This window comes from Schistocerca serialis, chromosome 4, assembly GCF_023864345.2.
Source record: "Schistocerca serialis cubense isolate TAMUIC-IGC-003099 chromosome 4, iqSchSeri2.2, whole genome shotgun sequence".
Taxonomy (NCBI): domain Eukaryota; kingdom Metazoa; phylum Arthropoda; class Insecta; order Orthoptera; family Acrididae; genus Schistocerca; species Schistocerca serialis.
In genome coordinates, this window is record NC_064641.1 from 591,132,271 (window position 1) to 591,154,712 (window position 22,442).

The 22,442-nt window shown below is 44.0% G+C and overlaps 2 protein-coding genes across 2 annotated transcripts in view; one reads left to right on the plus strand and one right to left on the minus strand.

The window, feature by feature from the left end:
* The window catches only part of LOC126475344 (UPF0489 protein C5orf22 homolog), a 474,622-nt gene that overhangs the window by 409,136 nt on the left and 43,044 nt on the right, over positions 1-22,442 (plus strand). Inside the window, exon 2 of the mRNA XM_050103151.1 lies at positions 8,821-9,039. Coding sequence (XP_049959108.1) covers positions 8,891-9,039 — 149 coding nt within the window. The 5' untranslated portion in view covers positions 8,821-8,890. The remainder of the gene's footprint in view (positions 1-8,820; positions 9,040-22,442) is intronic.
* The window catches only part of LOC126474624 (uncharacterized), a 336,077-nt gene that overhangs the window by 138,659 nt on the left and 174,976 nt on the right, over positions 1-22,442 (minus strand). The gene's annotated exons all lie outside the window — the stretch shown is intronic.

Genomic DNA, 22,442 nt, shown 5'->3' on the forward strand with positions numbered 1-22,442 from the left:
GCTCAGATAACTTAGTCTTGGTACTGACTTCCTTCTTGCAGAAGAGAATAGATCGTAGCTGAGCGCTCACTGCATTAGCTTTGCTACACCTCGCTTCCATTTCTTTCACTATGTTGCCATCCTGTGAGAATATGCATCCTAAGTACTTGAAACCGTCCACTTGTTCTAACTTTGTTCCTCCTATTTGGCACTCAATCCATTTTTCTCTCTTTCCCACGGACATTATTTTCGATTTGGAGATGCTAATCTTCATACCATAGTCTTTACATTTCTTATCTAGCTCTGAAATATTACTTTGAAAACTTTCAATCGAATCTGCCATCACCACTAAGTCATCCGCATATGCGAGGCTGCTTATTTTGTGTTCACATATCTTAATCTCACCCAGCCAGTCTATTCTTTTAAACATATGATAATATGAACAACAGTGGAGACAGGGTGCAGCCTTGTCTTATCCCTGAAACTACTCTGAACCATGAACTCAATTTAGCATCAACTCTAACTGCTGCCTGACTATCTATGTAAAGACTTTTAATTGCTTGCAACAGTTTGCCTCCTATTCCATAATCTCGTAGAACAGACAAGAACTTCCTCCTAGGAACCCAGGCATATGACTTTTCTAGATCTATAAAGAATAGATACTGTACAATTCCCTGTTACAGTCGTAACACTTCTCCATTATTTGCCGTAAACTAAAGTTCTGGTCCTGACAACCTCTAAGTAGTCTAAACCCACACTGATTTTCATCCAATTTGTCCTCAACTAGTACTCGCACTTTCCTTTCAACAATACTTGAGAAGATTTTACCCACAACGCTGATTAAAGAGATACCTCTGTAGTTGTTACAACCTTTTCTGTTTCCATGTTTAAAGATTGGTGTGACTGATGCTTTCGTCCAGTCTGATGGAACCTGTCCCGACTCGCACGCCATTTCAGTTATCCTGTGTAGCCATGTAAGACCTGACATTCCACTGTATTTGATGAGTTCCGACTTAATTTCATCCACCCCAGCCGCTTTATTGCACTGCAATCTATTGACCATTTTCTCCACTTCCTCAAATGTGATCCTATTTCCATCATCATTCCTATCCCATTGTACATCGAATCCGACGAAAAATCCAGAAAAGTTTTGGTCATGCTTAATGTCAGCAAGCATCCAAAGTAATCGATTCAGAATTTAGGGAACGTCGTGGTACCGGAATGGAAGAAAAGGCTCAAATGATGAATTCGGTCTTGTGGAACACTTTTGCCGCTGGAGTTAATAATTCACACAATATTCTTCTTCCCAAGCATAGTGCGATCTCTTAAACGGCAGATATTGGAGTAAGTGATCGAAAAATGCGAATTTAACTACTATCGCTCAATGGAGGAAAAACGTCTGCATTGGATGAGATTCTACCGAGATACGCGAAAGAATTTACTTTCTTTCTATCAAAAATTCATCGTAGTTTGCTGGAGTATCTAAGGGTACCAATTCGATCGGAAAAAGAAGCCCACGTAAATGACGTTTCTCGAAGAGATGCAGGCAATGTAGGCCCATAGCGCTGACATTAATCCATTCTAGAATCATGCAGTATTATTAAATTGATGAAGAAATAAAATTCTGTCCACAAAAACCATCCTGGATTCCGTAAACAGAAATCTTTGAAATCACAGCCCGCGTTGCTTGGCCAAGAAAAACTGCGCACCGTAGACCAAAGGCGCCCACTTTGATTCCGTGTTCCTTGACCTCTGGAAGGGGCTCGATTCACTGTCGCTTAGTGGACCAAATGAAAGGTTCTATAGCACAGAATCAGATTTTTGACTGATTTCAGGACTACATAGCAGAACTCAACACGTTGTTCTTAAAGGGACATATGTTGAGGTAATGTCGAGAGTTCTCCAGGGAAGCGTTATGGCATCGTTAATGTGTGGGACACATATACATAAGCTAGTGGACAATATTGTAAGCTTCATGAGCCTGTTCGTAAATGATGCTACTGTCTACAGAATGTCTGCAACAGACAAAGACTGTAGTGAAATGCAGAAAGACGTGCGAAGGATCGATGACTGCTGCAGGCAGTTATAGTTGATTCTCAACATTAGTAAATGAAACGTATTGTGCATAAATAGTCGGAGAGGTCCATAATGACAATGGATTGGGTTGAACGGGTGAGTGGTAATGGGCAAGTAGGAGTGAGTGGGTGAGAGACTTACAGGGACGGACCAATGTGTGTGAGCGAGTTATAGTTAGTGGAGATTGTGGGACTTAGAGGTGAGCTGCACGTCATAAAGAGCGCTAACATGTTCGTATACCAAAATGTTTGGGATTACTTTAAAAGGTGCTGAGGAGGATAGAATGAGGCATCTGGTATTCCATTTTTTCAGCAGTCTTTTAAATAAACAGGAACGTGTTCGCAATTTTTGTATTCCGATAGGAGCATTTTCAGCTGGTCAGTTAAAATTTAATACTGTAGTTTTTCCCATGTCCTGGAGAAGTTGTGTATACTGCTGGAAGCGTTCGCAGAATCAAAAAAACTCATTGGATCCATCAAGGCTGTAATAATTATAATTCTCTCAGTCCTGATTCTTCATTCTTCTTTCTCAAACATTCTACAAATAATTTTGCGTATTCCTTTACTTTATAATTTTTTCTTCAACTGTAATAATAATTAATGAGATATAATAATAATTAATTAGATCACAAAACTAAAACTGCAATTGATGTCTTGTAGTAAGTATGGGTGAAAAAACGACGGAAATAATTTTGCGTATTCCTTTATTTTATAATTTTTTCTTCAGCAGTAATAATAATTAATGTGATATAATAATAATTAATTATATCACAAAACTAAAACTGCAAGTGATGTCTTGTAGTAAGTATGGGTGAAAAAACGCCGCAAATCGGCCAGGTGGAGAATCAGGACTGAATGAACACATCTTCAGGGCCACACATAAGGGGAAATATGGACTAACAGCACTGGAAATCGCCACTGAAGGTGCTTCACAAATAAAAGAAACGAAACGTGAATGGCAGAAACCAAACTGGCTTTTATTTAGTTGCTTGGACGAAATGTACTTCCATGAATTTTGAAGCAACTAATGAACAACGGGAAACGAAAAAAAGACTATAACAATTTGTATTGAAATACCATTATCTTTCGGAGCCTCCCATGTCTCCATATCATATCTCTCGTTTTAATGAAACTGAATGTTCGGATTCTGCAGTGGAAACTTCACTCCGTTTTTAATCGACACAGATACTCTGGAAAGGCTTTGAGCTGAGAGCGCTTTCGTGATGATACCGAGTAATTAACTAGACATGCAGTTAAAAAAAGTGTCACATATTACTTCAGGAGGTAGTACTGTCCAAAATGAAGAAAAGTTCCTGAAATGATGTGTCTGGAAACCAATACCTGTTGAGATAGAGGCCAGTCTCTCCTCTAATATCCATCTGCCTGTTACGTAGAAGCACACTATAGGCAGTGCAGCATGTGGTTATCATGCATCCTGACACATCCTTCAGCCCTTCTTCGCAGTGAATCGCATTGTCAAACATGCCTGGCTCCATTTGGACTGCATCACACCCATTGGTCGCACACTCTTGTAACGCCAGCACACTGTCGATGGGCTGGGCATACACCAATGCCTTTAAATGACCCCGTATCTAGAAATCCCCACGGCTTCAGGTACGGTGAACGGAAGACTATGTTACTGGACATCCTAAACCAATTGATAGCGTATGAAACGTTGTGGTGAGGTACCGTCGCACGATGTATAGAAAACGTCGTGCATGAACGGCAGTCGTTGTGTGTCGGCAAGTTTAACGTTCTCCAATAGCGCCACGCCGCTCCAACAATGCGCACCACCCATCTACCTGTTCTTAAAATCTGCAAAAATTCTGGGATACTGTAACCCTCTTCAGGCACGTTAGGTGCCAGATCATCCGTCTGAGCGATCTCCGGAGTTGCTACAGTTCGTATTTAGGAGTATATTGCACGTGTCAGTACCCGTGCACAAGGACCGTAAGCTCCGCGATCTGGCTCAGACAAGGCAATTGGGGTCGACTGATCGCCCCGTGAACTGTCAATGTGGTCATGTGGATGCAGGGTGGAGAGGCGTGGGGGTGGCACACCGCCCTCCCAGCCGTTGTCGGCTGTCTTGTTCCTGGAGCCGCTATCTCTCTCTCAAGCATCACGAAGCTGAGTGCATCTCACTCATCCCACCAAGGAAAAAATCCCTGGCAGTACCAGGAATCGAACCCGTGTCCTCTGCATAGCTGCCAGACTCGCTGACCACTCAGCTATGGAGACGGCCTGCATGGCTCTGTGATTCTCTTTTAGTCAGTTACTACTCCTTGCTTCGCACCTATCTACATCCACTTACATACTCCACAAGCCACGATATGGCCCGTGGTTGGCGGTATGTTGCGCCATTACTAATCATTTCCTTTCCTGTTCCACTCGCAAATAGGGCGAAGGGAAAACGAGTGTCTACATGCTTTCGTAGGTCCTTACGCGAAATGCACGTTGGCAGCATTATGATCGTTCTGCAGTGAGCTTCAATGGCCGGCTCTCTAAATTATCTCAGTGGCGTTCCTCGAAAAGAACGTCGTCTTTCCTCCAGGGTTTCCCACTTGAGTTTCCAAAGCGTCTCCATAATACCTGCGTGTTGATCGAACCTACCGATAAAAAAATCCAGCAACCTGCCTCAATTGTTTCCATATCTTCCTTTGATCTTAACTGTTAGGAATCCCAGATACTCGAACAGTGCTCAAGAATAGGTCACACTAGTGTCCTATGTGCGTCTCCTTTACAGGTGAACCACACTTTCCCAAAATTCTTCCAGTAAACTGAAGTCTGGTTAGACACTGGACTCGCATTCGGAAGGACGATGGTTCAATCCCGGGTCCGGCCACCCAGATTTAGGTTTTCCGTGATTTCCCTAAATCACTCCAGGCAAATGCCGGGATGGTTCCTCTGAAAGGGCACGGCCGACTTCCTTCCCCATTCTTCCCTAATCCGATGAGACCGATGACCACGCTGTCTGGTCTCCTTCCCCAAACAACCAACCAACCAACCAACCAGTAAACTGAAGTCGACCAGTTGATCTCACCACTAAAAACCTTACACCCTCCTTCCATTTCATATCGCTTTGCAACCTTACACCTAGGTATTTAATCATCGACCAGACTGTGTCGAGTAGTCATCTTCTATCCGGCTACAGTCACTCAAAGACCTATTCCTGTACACCGCAACGTCATCAGCAAAGAAGGTTCTTTCACACTTTCGTGGGGAACTGCTGATGATGTCCCTGTCTCCGATGGGTACTCGCTGTAGAGGACAACATACTAAGTTCTACTACTTAAGAAGTCTTCGGGCCACACACATATTTGGGAACTTATTCCATATGCTCATACCTTCGTTAACAGTCGACAGCGGCGCAGCGTGTCAAACACTTTTAGGAAATCTAGAAATGTGGAATCTGCCTGTTATCCTTCATCCACAGTTCGCGGGATATGTGAAAAGAGGGCAGTTTGAGTTTCGCACGAGTGATGGTTTCTGAAACCGTGCGTATTTGTGGACAGAAGCTTCTCAGTCTCAATGGACTTGATTATATTCGAACTGAGAATATCTTCGAGAACTCTGGACCAAACCGATGTTAGGAGTATCGCGGTACATGCAAGCTAACTAATTGGACAGCCCGGTAGAGTACTAATCGTAAACGTTGAAAGGGTCCTGTAGACCCCTTTCACTATCATTTTATTTGCTTTCCAGTGATACAAAACTCTCTGGCATGCGTGAGCAAATGAATGTGGGTGTGTTCAAATGTGTGTGAAATCTTATGGGACTTAACTACTAAGGTCATCAGTCCCTAAGTTTACACACTACTTAACCTAAATTATCCTAAGGACAAACACACACACACCCATGCCCGAGGGAGGACTCGAACCTCCGCCGGGACCAGTCGCATAGTCAATGACTGCAGCGCCCTAGACCGCTCGGCTAACCCCGCGCGGCGAATATGGGTGTGTTTCATGTTGCTATACGGTGGTTTAGTCTGCTGCAGAGAATGAGCAGTAGTCGTAAAGAATGGCCAACCCCTGTAGTTTTCAGGTAGGCGAAGAGGTTTGGTCTCCTTGCGTGAAAGTTACCGGTGTTAGGTTGGTGGCGGAAGCCTCATCTCTGGGTTTTCCTGGCCACGGAATCGCGTGTGAGACGTTGGAGTGGGTGAGACGGTCAGTCTGCTTCCAGCGCGCCGAGGGTCTGCAGCCGAGCTCTCTTCGAAGGACGGTGAGTTGGTTTAACCGCGTGGCGTAGCGAGAGGAGAGCTTTTAGCTTTTAGTCTCGCGTCTCGTGTTAAAAAGCTTGTTTAACCTTGTCGCAGCAAGGAATGCAAGGCTTCTGCAGACTTTCAGTTTGATTCGTAATGCACTTTGATCTGTAAGAAGAACGTAACACAAACGTGTTGCATATGTAAGAAGTGCGATCTCGGTTCAGTGTAAGTGTTTGTCTGCCTGCAATTGCGTCTGTGTACGTTCTAATCTTCCCTGAATCTTAATAATTTTGCTTCTTCGTGAATTTTCATTGTCTCATTTACCTTATGTCCGTTGGAAGCCATCCACGTGGTTTAATATTAGAGTTTTTTGGCCCAGTGCCATCACCCTTTGTCTATTCAAATATGCCTTCTGAAAAATGTTAATTGTTCGCGGCTGCGTGGTATAATGTGATCAAAACTTGGCCACCGAATGTAGGAATTGTCTCTCCGCAAACCTCGTGGGCATACGAGTGTGTTGTGAATCGTGTACCGTTCCACAAGAAATTGTACTTAGTCACCAGGCAACAGGAGCTGTGTATATGTATTACATCAATGTTTTCAGGAATAAACAATTTTGCCACCAATCTTATCCTGCGTACCAATGTTACGTCTCTATTACCTACGCCATTTACCTTGTAGTTGCCTTGTTAGCCCATCCATAGCGTTTCCATGTGCACAGGTCCATTAATCAGTGTTCCCTTTTTATTTAAAACAAATTCTTTAGACTAGATGTTGTTTCCAGGAGCGCTGCTGCAAGCTGCTCTTATGCACAGTGTAGACGCATTATTTACTTTATTTTAATATTTGATTCGCGTGAACAATGCCTGGACCAAACTACACTACTGGCCATTAAAAATGCTACACCACGAAGATGGCGTGCTACAGACGCGAAATTTAACCGACAGGAAGAAGATGCGTTGATATGCAAATGATTAGCTTTTCAGAGCATTCACACAAGGTTGGCGGCGGTGGCGACACCTACAACGTGCTGACATGAGGAAAGTTTCCAACCGATTTCTCATACACAAGCAGCAGTTGACCGGCGTTGCCTGGTGACTCATTGTTGTGATGCCTCGTATAAGGAGGAGAAATGCGTACCATCACGTTTCCGACTTTGATAAAGGTCGGATTGTAGCCTATCGCGATTGCGGTTTATCGTATCGCGACATTACTGCTCGCGTCGTGCTAGATCCGAATGGCCTCGTATCAGTAGCAGTCGAGATGGCATCTTATCCGCATGGCTGTAACGGATCGTGAAGCCACGTCTAGATCCCTGAGTCAACAGGTGGGGACGTTTGCAAGACAACAACCATCTACACGAACAGTTCGACGACGTTTGCAGCAGCATGGACTATCAGCTCGGAGACCATGTCTGCGGTTACCCTTGACGCTGCATCACAGACAGGAGCGCCTGCGATGGTGTACTCAACGACGAACCTGGGTGCACGAATGAGAAAACGTTATTTTTTCGGATGAATCCAGGTTCTGTTTACTGCATCATGATGGTCGCATCCGTGATTGGCGACATCGCGCTGAACGCACATTGGAAGCGTGTATTCGTCATCGCCATACTGGCGTATCACCCGGCGTGATGGTATGGGGTGCTATTGGTTACACGTCTCGGTCACCTCTTGTTGGCATTGACGGCACTTTGAACAGTGGAGGTTACATTTCAGATGTGTTACGACCCGTGGCTCTACCCTTCATTCGATCCCTGCTAAACGCTACATTTCAGCAGGATAATGCACGGCCGCATGTTGCAGGTCCTGTACGGGCCTTTTTGGATACAGAAAATGTTCGGCTACAGCCCTGGCCAGCGCATTCTCCAGATCTCTCACCAATTGAAAATGTCTGGTCAATGGTGGCAGAGCAACTGGCTCGTCACAATACGCCAGTCACTACTGTTGGTGAACTGTGGTATCGTGTTGAAGCTGCACGGGCAGCTGTACCTGTACAGGCCATCCAAGTTCTGTTTGACTCAGTGCCAAGGCGTATCAAGGCCGTTATTACGGCCAGAGGTGGTTGTTGTGGGTACTGATTTCTCGGGATCTATGCACTCAAATTGCGTGAAAATGTAATCACATGTCAGTTCTAGTATAATATACCCGTTTATCATCTGCATTTGTACTTGTTGTAGCAATATTAATGGCCAGTAATGTAGTAACTACATCCCATTCTTTACGAGTGATGGTACAATGAACGTTCTCTTATGATTATTTCTTATGATTAAATTAATTAATTTTCTGATTCAGCCAAATCCTGTATTTGTCGTGTGGCTAGAGTTGGTGACGACCCAATCTTTTACGTTGATTTCAGTGTCAGATAGCATTTTCTTACTCAAAGTGAGCTTCACGCATCTTACACATAGGATCAACTTTCTTCGCAACTTAGACATAGTGACCATGACGCAAGCTGACTTACAACGTTTGTTAATGGTTAAGTAAATTCCGATGCTTTTCTTGAGTGGCGTGTAGACAGTGCTGCACAGCAGTGGATCTGACGGTGGCGGCGCCGCTGTTGCAGAGTGGCTGCGGTGCGCGAGCTGGTGGCGGCGGTGCGCGAGGCGTACCCCGGCGAGCAGGTGGACTGGCCCATGGTGCACGACGCCGGCTGCACCTGCGACGACTCCGAGCTGCCGCACCACGTCACCACGCGGCCAGACATCGAGCGCCTGGTCGCCGCCGTCTTCCGGCCGCTGCTCGGCCGCCTCCCGGGCAAACCCACCATCGTCACCATCTCCAGGTAGGGCCCGCGTTTCGCGGCTGGCTGTATCGCTGCACCCACGTGCGTGTGCCGCTGCATCTACATCTACATCTACATTGATACTCCGCAAGCCACCCAACGGTGTGTGGCGGAGGGCACTTTACGTGCCACTGTCATTACCTCCCTTTCCTGTTCCAGTCGCGTATGGTTCGCGGGAAGAACGACTGTCTGAAAGCCTCCGTGCGCGCTCTAATCTCTCTAATTTTACATTCGTGATCTCCTCGGGAGGTATAAGTAGGGGGAAGCAATATATTCGATACCTCATCTAGAAACGCACCCTCTCGAAACCTGGCGAGCAAGTTACACCGCGATGCAGAGCGCCTCTCTTGCAGAGTCCGCCACTCGAGTCTATTAAACATCTCCGCAACGCTATCACGGTTACCAAATAACCCGGTAACGAAACGCGCCGCTCTTCTTTGGATCTTCTCAATCTCTTCCGTCAACCCGACCTGGTACGGATCCCACACTGATGAGCAATACTCAAGTATAGGTCGAACGAGTGTTTTGTAAGCCACCTCCTTTGTTGATGGACTACATTTTCTAAGCACTCTCCCAATGAATCTCAACCTGGTACCCGCCTTACCAACAATTAATTTTATATGATCATTCCACTTCAGATCGTTCCGCACGCATACTCCCAGATATTTTACAGAAGTAACTGCTACCAGTGTTTGTTCCGCTATCATATAATCATACAATAAAGGATCCTTCTTTCTAAGTATTCGCAATACATTACATTTGTCTATGTTAAGGGTCAGTTGCCACTCCCTGCACCAAGTGCCTATCCGCTGCAGATCTTCCTGCATTTCGCTACAATTTTCTAATGTTGCAACTTCTCTGTATACTACAGCATCATCCGCGAAAAGCCGCATGGAACTTCCGACACTATCTACTAAGTCATTTATATATATTGTGAAAAGCAATGGTCCCATAACACTCCCCTGTGGCACGCCAGAGGTTACTTTAACGTCTGTAGACGTCTCTCCATTGATAACAACATGCTGTGTTCTGTTTGCTAAAAACTCTTCAATCCAGCCACACAGCTGGTCTGATATTCCGTAGGCTCTTACCTTGTTTATCAGGCGACAGTGCGGAACTGTATCGAACGCCTTCCGGAAGTCAAGAAAAATAGCATCTACCTGGGAGCCTGTATCTAATATTTTCTGGGTCTCATGAACAAATAAGGCGAGTTGGGTCTCACACGACCGCTGTTTCCGGAATCCATGTTGATTCCTACATAGTAGATTCTGGGTTTCCAGAAATGACATGATACGCGAGCAAAAAACATGTTCTAAAATTCTACAAGAGATCGACGTAAGAGATATAGGTCTATAGTTTTGCGCATCTGCTCGACGACCCTTCTTGAAGACTGGGACTATCTGTGCTCTTTTCCAATCATTTGGAACCCTCCGTTCCTCTAGAGACTTGCGGTACACGGCTGTTAGAAGGGGGGCAAGTTCTTTCGCGTACTCTGTGTAGAATCGAATTGGTATCCCGTCAGGTCCAGTGGACTTTCCTCTATTGAGTGATTCCAGTTGCTTTTCTATTCCTTGGACACTTATTTCGATGTCAGTCATTTTTTCGTTTGTGCGAGGATTTAGAGAAGGAACTGCAGTGCGGTCTTCCTCTGTGAAACAGCTTTGGAAAAAGGTGTTTAGTATTTCAGCTTTACGCGTGTCATCCTCTGTTTCAATGCCATCATCATCCCGTAGTGTCTGCATATGCTGTTTCGAGCCACTTACTGATTTAACGTAAGACCAGAACTTCCTAGGATTTTCTGTCAAGTCGGTACATAGAATTTTACTTTCGAATTCAATGAACGCTTCACGCATAGCCCTCCTTACGCTAACTTTGACATCGTTTAGCTTCTGTTTGTCTGAGAGGTTTTGGCTGCGTTTAAACTTGGAGTGGAGCTCTCTTTGCTTTCGCAGTAGTTTCCTAACTTTGTTGTTGTACCACGGTGGGTTTTTCCCGTCCCTCACAGTTTTACTCGGCACGTACCTGTCTAAAACGCATTTTACGATTGCCTTGAACTTTTTCCATAAACACTCAACATTGTCAGTGTCGGAACAGAAATTTTCGTTTTGATCTGTTAGGTAGTCTGAAATATGCCTTCTATTACTCTTGCTAAACAGATAAACCTTCCTCCCTTTTTTTATATTCCTATTAACTTCCATATTCAGGGATGCTGCAACGGCCTTATGATCACTGATTCCCTGTTCTGTACATACAGAGTCGAAAAGTTCGGGTCTGTTTGTTATCAGTAGGTCCAAGATGTTATCTCCACGACTCGGTTCTCTGTTTAATTGCTCGAGGTAATTTTCGGATAGTGCACTCAGTATAATGTCACTCGATGCTCTGTCCCTACCACCCGTCCTAAACATCTGAGTGTCCCAGTCTATATCTGGTAAATTGAAATCTCCACCTAAGACTATAACATGCTGAGAAAATTTATGTGAAATGTATTCCAAATTTTCTCTCAGTTGTTCTGCCACTAATGCTGCTGAGTCGGGAGGTCGGTAAAAGGAGCCAGTTATTAACCTAGTTCGGTTGTTTAGTGTAACCTCCACCCATAATAATTCACAGGAACTATCCACTTCTACTTCACTACAGGATAAACTACTACTAACAGCGACGAACACTCCACCACCGGTTGCATGCAATCTATCCTTTCTAAACACCGTCTGTACCTTTGTAAAAATTTCGGCAGAATTTATCTCTGGCTTAAGCCAACTTTCTGTACCTATAACGATTTCAGCTTCGGTGCTTTCTATCAGCGCTTGAAGTTCCGGTACTTTACCAACGCAGCTTCGACAGTTGACAATTACAATACCGATTGCTGCTTGGTCCCCGCATGTCCTGACTTTGCCCCGCACCCGTTGAGGCTGTTGCCCTTTCTGCACTTGCCCAAGGCCATCTAACCTAAAAAACCGCCCAGCCCACGCCACACAACCCCTGCTACCCGTGTAGCCGCTGTTGTCAGTGACCGCTGTTTACAGCTGTTACAGCGCACGTGTACCCCTGGCACGAAAAACAGATTCCCGATAGAGATTTGATAGTATCCATCTTAGCCCGCTCAGTTGGCCGTGCTGTCTAACGCACGGCTTTCCTGGCGGGAAGGAGCGCCTGGTCCCCGGCACGAATCCGCCCGGCGGATTTGTGTCGAGGTCCGGTGAACCGGCCAGTCTGTGGATGGTTTTTAGGCGTTTTCCATCTGTCTCGGAGAATGCGGGCTGGTACCCCTTAATCCGCCTCAGTTACACTATGTCGGCGATTTCTGCGCAAACGAGTTTTCCACGTACGCGTACACCACCATTACTCTACCACGCAAACATAGGGGTTACACTCGTCTCGTGTGAGACGTTTCCTGGGGGGGTCCACTGGGTGCCGAACCGCACAATAACCCTGGATTCGGTGTGGGGCGGCGGAGGGGTGAAGTGGACTGCGGTAGTCGTCGTGGGGTTGTGGAGCACTGCGGCTGCGGCGGGGAAGGTGCCTCTCTATCGGTCCTAGGTCCCCGGTTAACATACGGTACATACAAAACCCATCTTAACTAACTGTCTTTATGCGTCAACTGCAAAGTTCAGGATACAGATGAACAACGGCTACATTTTGGGCCAGTGGGAGAGCGTCAGATTTTGGCTCTCTGTTTACGGGAGTCCCGCTTCTGTCGATTGACGCACTCCCCTCAACCAGGGCGATGTGTGTTACCTTAGGACGAAACATAACGCCATCATGTGGATCAGAGGCCATGTGATTCATTATTTGTTTGGAGGTGTTGTCATAGGTGTAACGAATGTTTGGAACAATTTAAACGATACGACACAATATTTTAGTGCCTGTGTATTCTGAATTACGCTGAAAAGTTCCTTTGGGCATGCATGTACGTACAAAGGAACATTGCATCGTAATTCAGAGTAACACAGGCACTGCAATATCGTATTTATCTGCCTGCACAGGGAAAGCGACTTTCAATTAAAATGCCTCACCCGTACGGGAATATACAGAGTGTTTATAAATGAATATCGGGGTTTTAACGCTTTGTAATATTTATTACATTAAACTTACACAGATATGTCAAATGAAAGAGCAAGTCAAACAGTTTTACCAAGAACCTTATAAATGTTCATTGTGAGCACCATTTGTCACGTGGCACACATCAAGTCTATATCCGAGATTTTCCCAAGCGCTGGATAGGCCGCAAGGGGCCCAATGACAGGGCTTGCTTTGCATGGCCTCCACGTTCACCCGAACTAACGCCATGCGATTTTTTCCTTTGGGGCTTCATCAAGGATCGTGTGTACGTGCCTCCGCTACCAGCAGACCTCCCTGAATTAAGAAACCGGATTGAAGCAGCTGTCGCTACAATCACTGAAAACGCACTTATCAGCGTTTGGGAAGAACTCGGTTACAGACTTGATGTGTGCCGTGTTACAAATGGTGCTCACATTGAACATTTATAAGGTTCTTAGTAAAATTGTTTGAGTTGCTCTTTCATTTGACATATCATTTATAACTGTAAGTTTAATATAATAAATATTATAAAGCGTAAAAACCCCGATATTCATTAACAAACACCCTGCGCGTAATGGATATACGAATACAGGTCGTAGACGCATGGTTGACGACATATTGAAATTTGGGTCTGGCCGTCAGTCGTGCACGGATAGCCAAATGGTGCCGGCACTCTAGCTCAGCATGTCCGGTCAGAGGGTTAGCCGTCCTCTTTAATAAAAAACTGAGTTAAAGGAACGACGATGAACTTGAACAATCGTCATGGGACGTCCGCCCCGAACAAATAGAACGAAGAATTGCGAACAAAATGAGAGCAAGGAAAAAAAGAAAGAAAAATGGTAAGGCGACCGATGGCGATAAGCGGCAGATCCCGGTTCGTATATCGATCTAGAATAAATTTTAATTGTCATTCCATTCAACGGCTGATGGTTGTCCATATTCGCAATTGCGAATACATTTAATGAATTTATTAAACGCTCGTCATTGTGCTATTGTGAAAAATCGTAAATACATCCGATACTTTTCGAACTTCTTGCAGAGCATCCTCCATTATCGGCACCGCAGGTGGATCATTCATGGCAGAAGATGAGTTTGATACACCCACACGTACATGATTAAACAGATAACGGTACCTACACGACATTACAGGAAGAAATGCAATGAAGATAGGATGGCGACGTTCGTGGAGTATCGACCCCGCGTGGGAAGTTGTCAGAAGTGTTCCATTGTGTTTGCTCCCTTTCTTTTTTTTCTCGCACTTAGCACGTATCCCTTCTTTCTTAAAATCACAGATGGAGAAGTCGGATTCATTTTCTATCAGTAATGAGTATTCTCCTGTGGTCATTTAATCCTTCCATTTCTTCCTGTTTGGCGACACAAACTTTGTGGCCGGGCCTCGTATATTGACCCCTACCCAGTTTGCCCCTGTTACCATAAAAAAAACCGATAGCGTCTTTGACTAGTAACCAAAACGTCCAAGGTCACGGGTACGAACCTCGCTACTGCTTAAATTTTGAATAAAAATAATCAGCAATGGCTCTCGGAGACTTTCGGCCTGAGAAGTCATCCTCGTTCTGCCAACGTATTTGTCAAAGAGGGTGGAGAGACGGACGGAGGTTCTGCACTTGGGATGGCAAATTGCCCCTAAAAGGAGGAAAAATAAGCAATGATCAATGGAAACCATTGCATTAAAGACACACAGTGCGTATCCACAGGACACATGGTCTATGCAAAAGATTCCGGGCTAGTTCCCCATTCGGATCCCCGGGAGAGGAATGCCAAGGGGGAGGTGACGATAAAAAAATGTCTCAATAACCAATGAATGGGTAACGTTCTACGAGTCGGGGCGTGGATTGTCAGAAATTTGAATGTGGTAGAGAAGCTAGAAAATCTGAAAAGGGAAATACTAACGCTCAATCTATGGGGGTCACTGAAGTGAAATTGAACGAAGACAAGGATTTCTGGTCAGAGGAGAAAAAGGTAAAATCAGCAGCAGAAGAAAATGATATAACGGGAGTAGGATTCATTATGAACAGAAAGGTAGGGCAATTTACGTTTCGCTCAAGTACCACGAAGACAATATAAGAGAAATCTGCGTCTTACGGTGAGAGGCACCCACATGCCTTGCTCATACTGTGGCATCAAGCAGACAGGCCTGCAAGATGAGTGGTCTGCCAAGCGAGTGGATTCATTCTTATTTATCGAGTAACATGAACTCTCGTACTCACAATTAAGTTACAAATTATCTTCCTATATGAATAATACGCAATGGAAACGTACCTCTGACTATCAGTAATTTACAGAACTCTGACTATTCACTACGCACTGGCAATACCACATTTTCTTTTTTTTATTTAACGGCTTTTATCAACACCTGGCCATCGCACTGAATATGAGTGCCGCACACATTATAAATTCTGGATGTCATGACAACATAAAATTCGAAGGAAAAGTCCACCAATCTTTTTCTTTTCACTATCTTATTTATTCCGATAAATTCTATAACCTAAACACACAAATTCTATAACCTACAACAATAACACATGAGAAATTCCGGCCAGTGGGCATGGCTTTACATTGGTGATTCTCTACCTTATGGTCTCGTAATAATTTATCGCTACAGTGCACTTTCTGGATAGGATGGTGGATCTTTTGCTATATCTCACACTTCGACTCTCACAATCATCATCACGAAACTTTCCTCCAGACCGAGCGGTACAAAAGGAACACGCATAACCCACTACCTCTGAAACTACCTTGCTACTCTCCCATGCAAACCACACATACTCAAATTACATGACATACACCACACTACAACATGAAATACAACACAGGGAATAGTCACAACATTATCACTTTCAGCTTTCCCACTTCAATTAATATTTATCCCAGTTTCACACGACACTGCCCCACTTCGTAATTCTACTTTCCTACTATGAACTCTGGAGATATATGCACGTCTTCCTGTGCAATGCAAGCCAAGTGGCGTTGCTGGATAGACGGCTGACTCACCTTGCTTCTCTCTCAGAGTATTATAGTTTGAATCCAGCATCACATGGAAACATATCACGCAAAGTAATATTAAGAACATATTCATCATACACACGAGTCCTCAACTGATACCATGGACAAGTACTTCTCTTTATCCTTTGTCTCATACACAGATTGAGACTCACACAGTACTCACCACGTGGAAGTACTCGCCTCTAATTTCAAGTCCTGCAGACGCTATTTCTTAAATATTTCAACTTATAGTACACACGCTAGTAATTCAGCTTAACTTAAGCACACGGAAGTATTTCAACTTATTGCTACACGTGGTTTCATTGTGACCGTTGGTCACTTCCGAAGATTACTACGATCCCATTAATATTACCTACCTGACATTTAATTCTCCCCACAAAAGTTCCTGAAATAGAGAAATTATTATTTCAAACTACTCTTAAGTATTCCGCATGCATACCATATCTCCACTCTTTTGTCTTTACGGAGCACACCTAAGACAGGTCTTAACAGCACAAGGTCCAGCGGCAGAGTGCTGAAACATGGCCATTCTTCAGGCCCTCTCGCATCTCTGCCCAAGTGGGGGAGCACCTTGCTACCGTATTGGTCAGCCACATTTCAGGCGCTCAAAGCTCAGGTAAATTTCATCTCTTTGGTCCCACCAAAGGTGGCCAAAGGACCGTCTCAAAGATGATCATATATTCACATTCACTATCTGCGGTTAGCAGACGACCATACATTCATTCATTTCACAGATCTCACCAAACTGGATGTAGGGATTTATTTTGAGGGAGTGCACATGTGATCAGTTAAATAAATAAATTGTCATTCTTTCCCACACTGGTATCCGGCTTCGCTGTATTAATTGAAATTGAGTTATTTTACAAAAAAATGTGTTGTTCTGACCAAAATAATGAAGTATGTTGTACCTATTTTCAATGTCGTGCGGTACTGTACCCTTTCAACGGAAGCGTAGAGATAGTCATTTTGCCCTCGCTCCATTTGCGGATGGGGCAGGAAAGGGAATGACTAGCGGTAGTACAAGGAACCCCCTGTTTTACACTGTATGGTAGATAGCAGAGTCTCTGTGTAGATGTAGATGTAAAGTAAGAGACGCCACAGGTCCTTTAGGTATACCGCATTCAACTGAAACTAATTATTGATAATAAGAACTTTTCCATCTTGAGTCATCAGTCTTCTGAATGGCTTGATGCGGCACGTCGCGAATCCCTCTCTGCGGCAATCTCTTCATTTCATGGCAGTGCTTGAATCCTATGTCCTCAGTATGTGCTAAAAGTATTAATCCAATATTTGTCTTCTCCAACAATGTTTAACCTCCAAAGTTCCCGCTAGTTATTACCTGATGCCTTAACAATTCATTTCATCCTACCCTTTCTTTTCAGTGCCTCCATTTGTTCTTCAGACAACCTCCTCATTCCTTATCTAATCAGTCCACCCGATTTTCAACATTCTTCTGCAGCGCCACATCTCGAACGTTTTGATTCTCTTCTATTCCGGTTTTCCCACTGTTCATCATTCACTTCAAACGATTCTGTGCTCCAAACGTACATTCTTAAAAATTTCTTCTTCGAATTAACGCCTGTGTTTGACATCATAAAACTTATTTCGGCCGGGAGTGCTTTATTTGTCTGATAAATTGCCTTTTATGTCCTCCTTGCTTCGTTAGTCATTAGTAATTTGGCTTTAAAGCAGCAGTATTCTTTAAATTCGCCTACCTTCGTGATCACCAATTTTCATGTTCAGTTTCTCGCTATTCTCATTTCTGCTAATTACCATTACTTTTAGCCGGCCGAAGTAGCCGTGCGGTTAAAGGCGCTGCAGTCTGGAACCGCAAGACCGCTACGGTCGCAGGTTCGAATCCTGCCTCGGGCATGGATGTTTGTGATGTCCTTAGGTTAGTTAGGTTTAACTAGTTCTAAGTTCTAGGGGACTAATGACCTCAGCAGTTGAGTCCCATAGTGCTCAGAGCCATTTGAACCAACCATTACTTTTATCTTTTTCCGGTTCATCCTCAGTCCATATTCCGCACTCATCATATGGTTTATTCCGTTTAACGGATCCTGTAATTCTTCTTCACTCTCATGCTGTGCAACACCCATCTTTCCCTATAGTTTACTTCTACTTTTCTCACGATTTCGAAACCCTTGCACCATTTCATATTGTCGATAGCTTTTTCTAGATCGACAGATCCTATGAGCGTATCTTGATTTTTCTTTAGTCTTTCTTCCATTATCAAGCGCAGAGTCAGAACCGCCTCTATGATGCCTTTACCTTTCCTAAAGTCAAACTGATCGTCATCGAACAGGTCCTCAATTTTCTTTTCCATTCATCTGTATATTATTCTTGTCATCAACTTGAATGCATGAGATGTTACTCTCATTGTGCGATGGTTTTCTCACTATCTGCCATTGCTATTATCGGAATTGTGTGAATTATATTATTCTGAAAGCCTTGATGGTACGTTACCAGTGTCATAGATTCTGCACACTAAATTGAATTAATAGTTTGGTTGCCAATTCCCCAATGATGTTAGAAATTTCAGTGGAATGTTATCTATACCTTCTGCGTTATTTAATCTCAAGTCTTCCAGAGCTCTTTTTAAATTCTGACTCTTCCTTATCGATTCCCGTTTCTTCTTCTATCAAGTCATCCGACAAATTGTCCACCTTCTAGAGGCCTTCAGTGTACTATTTCGACCTATCCGCTCTTTCCTTTACGTTTAACAGCGAAGTTCCCAATGCACGGTTAATGTTAACAACCTTGCCTTTAGTTTCACCTAAAGATGTTTTTGTCTTTTCTGTATGCTGAGTGAGTCCTTCCGCCTATTACTTCTGTTTCCACTTCTTCACATTTTACCTGCAGCCATTTCCTCTCGGCTGCCCTGTTCTTCCCACTTACTTCATCTCTAAGTGATTTATATCGGTGTATCCCAGTCTTTCCGTGAACATTTTCGTACTTTCTCCTTTCATCAATCAACTGAAGTATTTCTTCTGTCATCCAAGGTTTCTTTGGAGCTACTGGAATAGTTATCAAAGTGTGGCTACATTTATAGCTTCTGTAGTTTTAGAAAAAACCTCCCACTGTATTCCGTAGAATACACTATTTGAAAATCTGAAGGTAAGACAGAAAATACAGAGGGAGCAATAGATCATCAGACACTTGTGCAGAAACGAGACTGCCATTGTAAGAGGCGAGGGATGTGAGAAGAAGACAGCAGCTAAGAAATGAATGAGACAGGTTCTTAGCCTAGCCGCCATGCTGTTCAGTATGCGGAGGAAGTAGTAAATAAAATCAAAGTCAAATTTTAAAAAGAAATTGAAGTTCAAGGAGAGGAAACAACATATTTAAGGTTTGTCGATGACACTGTAGTTCTGACAGGGACGGAATAGGACTTCGAAAGACAGTGCATTGAAGTGGATGAACATCAGTAAAAGTGAAACAAGGGTAGCGGAGTGTAGTCAAATTAAATCAAGCGACTCTGAGGAAATTACACTAGAAAATCGAACACAAAAATTAGTAACGAGTTTTGCTGTTTGGGCAGCAAGATGTCTGAGGACGGCAGCAGTAAGGAGGATGCACGAGTAAAGTGTAGGCTGTCAATACTAAGAAAACCTTTTCTGAAAAAAGAGAGAAGCGTTAATTTCTAATCTTCTTCTTTTTTTCTTCTTCTGCATGCTTTAAGCCTTGCTCGAGCTCTTAAAACTACGTTTGATCCTTTCATCCTTTTGCTGGTCTTCCAATGCATTTTTTACCTGGCGGATCATATTGCCAAAAATATTGTGGTGATAACTCCTCCATTCGCAAGAAATAGGATATTAATTTTTGACTATTCTCTTCCACCTCTTCGTTTATATTACATATTTTCAATTCCTGCCTAATAGCCACATTTCTTTCATAATCTAACTTTGTATATCCTGCTATGTTCCTGAGGGACCTCATTTCGTTGGCCTGTATTCTTATTTTATCTTTTATTTTTTCATTACCCTAGATACATTCCCATATAGAAATGTTGGTACCAACATAACTTTAGTTTAATACGAGTTTATGTGCCTACTTTTTTTTGAAAGGTTCTCTGATAGTACCCTTTAGGTAATTATACTTCTCAGTTTTGACTTTTTGTTCCTGGTCTCCTCTGTTCGTTGGCATGGCTCCTAAAAATTTAAATTTAACTACACTATGCGATCAAAAGCATCCGGACACTCCCAAAACATACGTTTTTCATATTAGGTGCATTCTGCTGCCACCTACGGCCAGGTACTCCATATCAGAGACTTTAGTAGTCATTAGACATCGTGAGAGAGCAGAATGGGGAACTCTGCGGAACTCACGGACTTCAAACGTGGTCAGGTGATTGGGTGTCACTTGTGTCATACGTCTGTGCATGAGATTTCCACACTCCTAAACATGTCTAGATCCACATGTGATAGTGAAGTGGAAACGTGAAGGGACACGTGCAGCACAAAAGCGTACAGGCCGACCTAGTCTGTTGACTGACAGAGACCGCCGACAGTTGAGGAGGGTCGTAATGTGCAGTACGCAGACATCTATCCAGACCATCACACAGGAATTCCAAACTGCATCAGGATCTACTACAAGTACTATGATAGTTAGGCGGGAGGTGAGAAAAGTTGGCCTTCATGGTCGAGTGGCTGCTCATAAGCCACACATCACGCCGGTAAATTCCAAACGACGCCTGGCTTGGTGTAAGGATCGTAAACATTGGACGATTGAAGAGTGGAAAACCGTTGTGTGGAGTGACGACTCACGTTACACAATGTGGCGACCCGGTGGCAGGGTGTGGGATTTGCGAATGCCCGGTGAATGTCATCTGCCAGCGTGTGTAGTGGCAACAGTAAAATATGGAGGAGGTGTTGTTATGGTGTGGTCGTGTTTTTCATGGAGGGGACTTGCACACCTTGTTTCTTTGCTTGGCACTATCGCAGCACAGGCGTACATTGATGTTTTAAGCATATTTTTGCTTCCCACTGTTGAAGAGCAATTCGGGAATGGTTATTGCATCTTTCAACACGATCGAGCACCTGTTCATAATGCACTGCTTGTGACGGAGTGCTCACACGACGATAACAGCCCTTTAATGGACTGGCCTGCACAAACTCCTGACCTGAATCGTATAGAACACCTTTTGGATGTTTTGGAACACCGACATCGTCCCAGGCCTCAAAGAAGATGGTTCAAATGGCTCTAAGCACTATGGGACTAACATCTAAGGTCATCAGTCCCATAGACTTAGAACTAAGTAAACCTAACTAACCTAGGACATCACACACATCCATGCCCGAGACATGATTCGAACCTGCGACCGTAACAGCAGCGCGGTTCCAGACTGTAGCACCTCGAATTGCTTGGTCACAGCGGCCGTCTCCCAGGTCTCACCGACCGACATCGATACCTCTCCTCAGTGCGGCACTCCGTCAAGAATGGGCTGCAATTCTCTGAGAAACCTTCCAGCACCTGATTGAACGTATGCCTTCGAGAGTGGAAGCTGTCATCAAAGCTAATGGTGGGCCAACACCATACTGAATTCCAGCATTACCGATGGAGGGCGCCACGAACTTGTAAGTCATTTTCAGCCATGTGTCCGGATACCTTTGGTCGCATAGTGTACATGCTCTATGATCCTGTTTTCTTTTATTATTTTTTGCTTACCCGTTTTTTCCGGTAGAAATGGTTCAAATGACTCTGAGCACTACGGGACTTAACATCTATGGTCATCAGTCCCCTAGAACTTAGAACTACTTAAACCTAACTAACCTAAGGACATCACACAACACCCAGTCATCACGAGGCAGAGAAAATCCCTGACCCCGCCGGGAATCGAACCCGGGAACCCGGGCGTGGGAAGCGAGAACGCTACCGCACGACCACGAGCTGCTTCGGTAGAAATCCATGGCTTTTGTGTTTTGTATTGATATTGATAGGTTTATATCTGACACATTTTATGTAGCTCATAGTAGTTCGTCTTCACTGTGATTGGCCATCCACATAATCAGCAACTGCCCTCGTCGGTATATAATCTTGTTGCTTACCTTTCTCACCTGTGCTAGTTGCTTCTTATACATTTCCTTATTCTCCTGAGGTGGATGTCGCATTATCTGATATAAAGTTTTTTCTTTATTCTGGCCGCAATCTCCATTTCTTTTGTCCAACGGATGTGCCCTTTCCTTTGCTCTATTTTACCTATTGCGTCAATGGCTGCAGTTCCTGTTACGCTTTCATTTGTTCCCGTTCATGTTCAGTATTGTCTGCTTCGGGAAATCTTCTCATTATATTGTTTAGGCGTCTTTGGTATAGAATCTTGATAGTACATGTTCTAGTAAGTACAT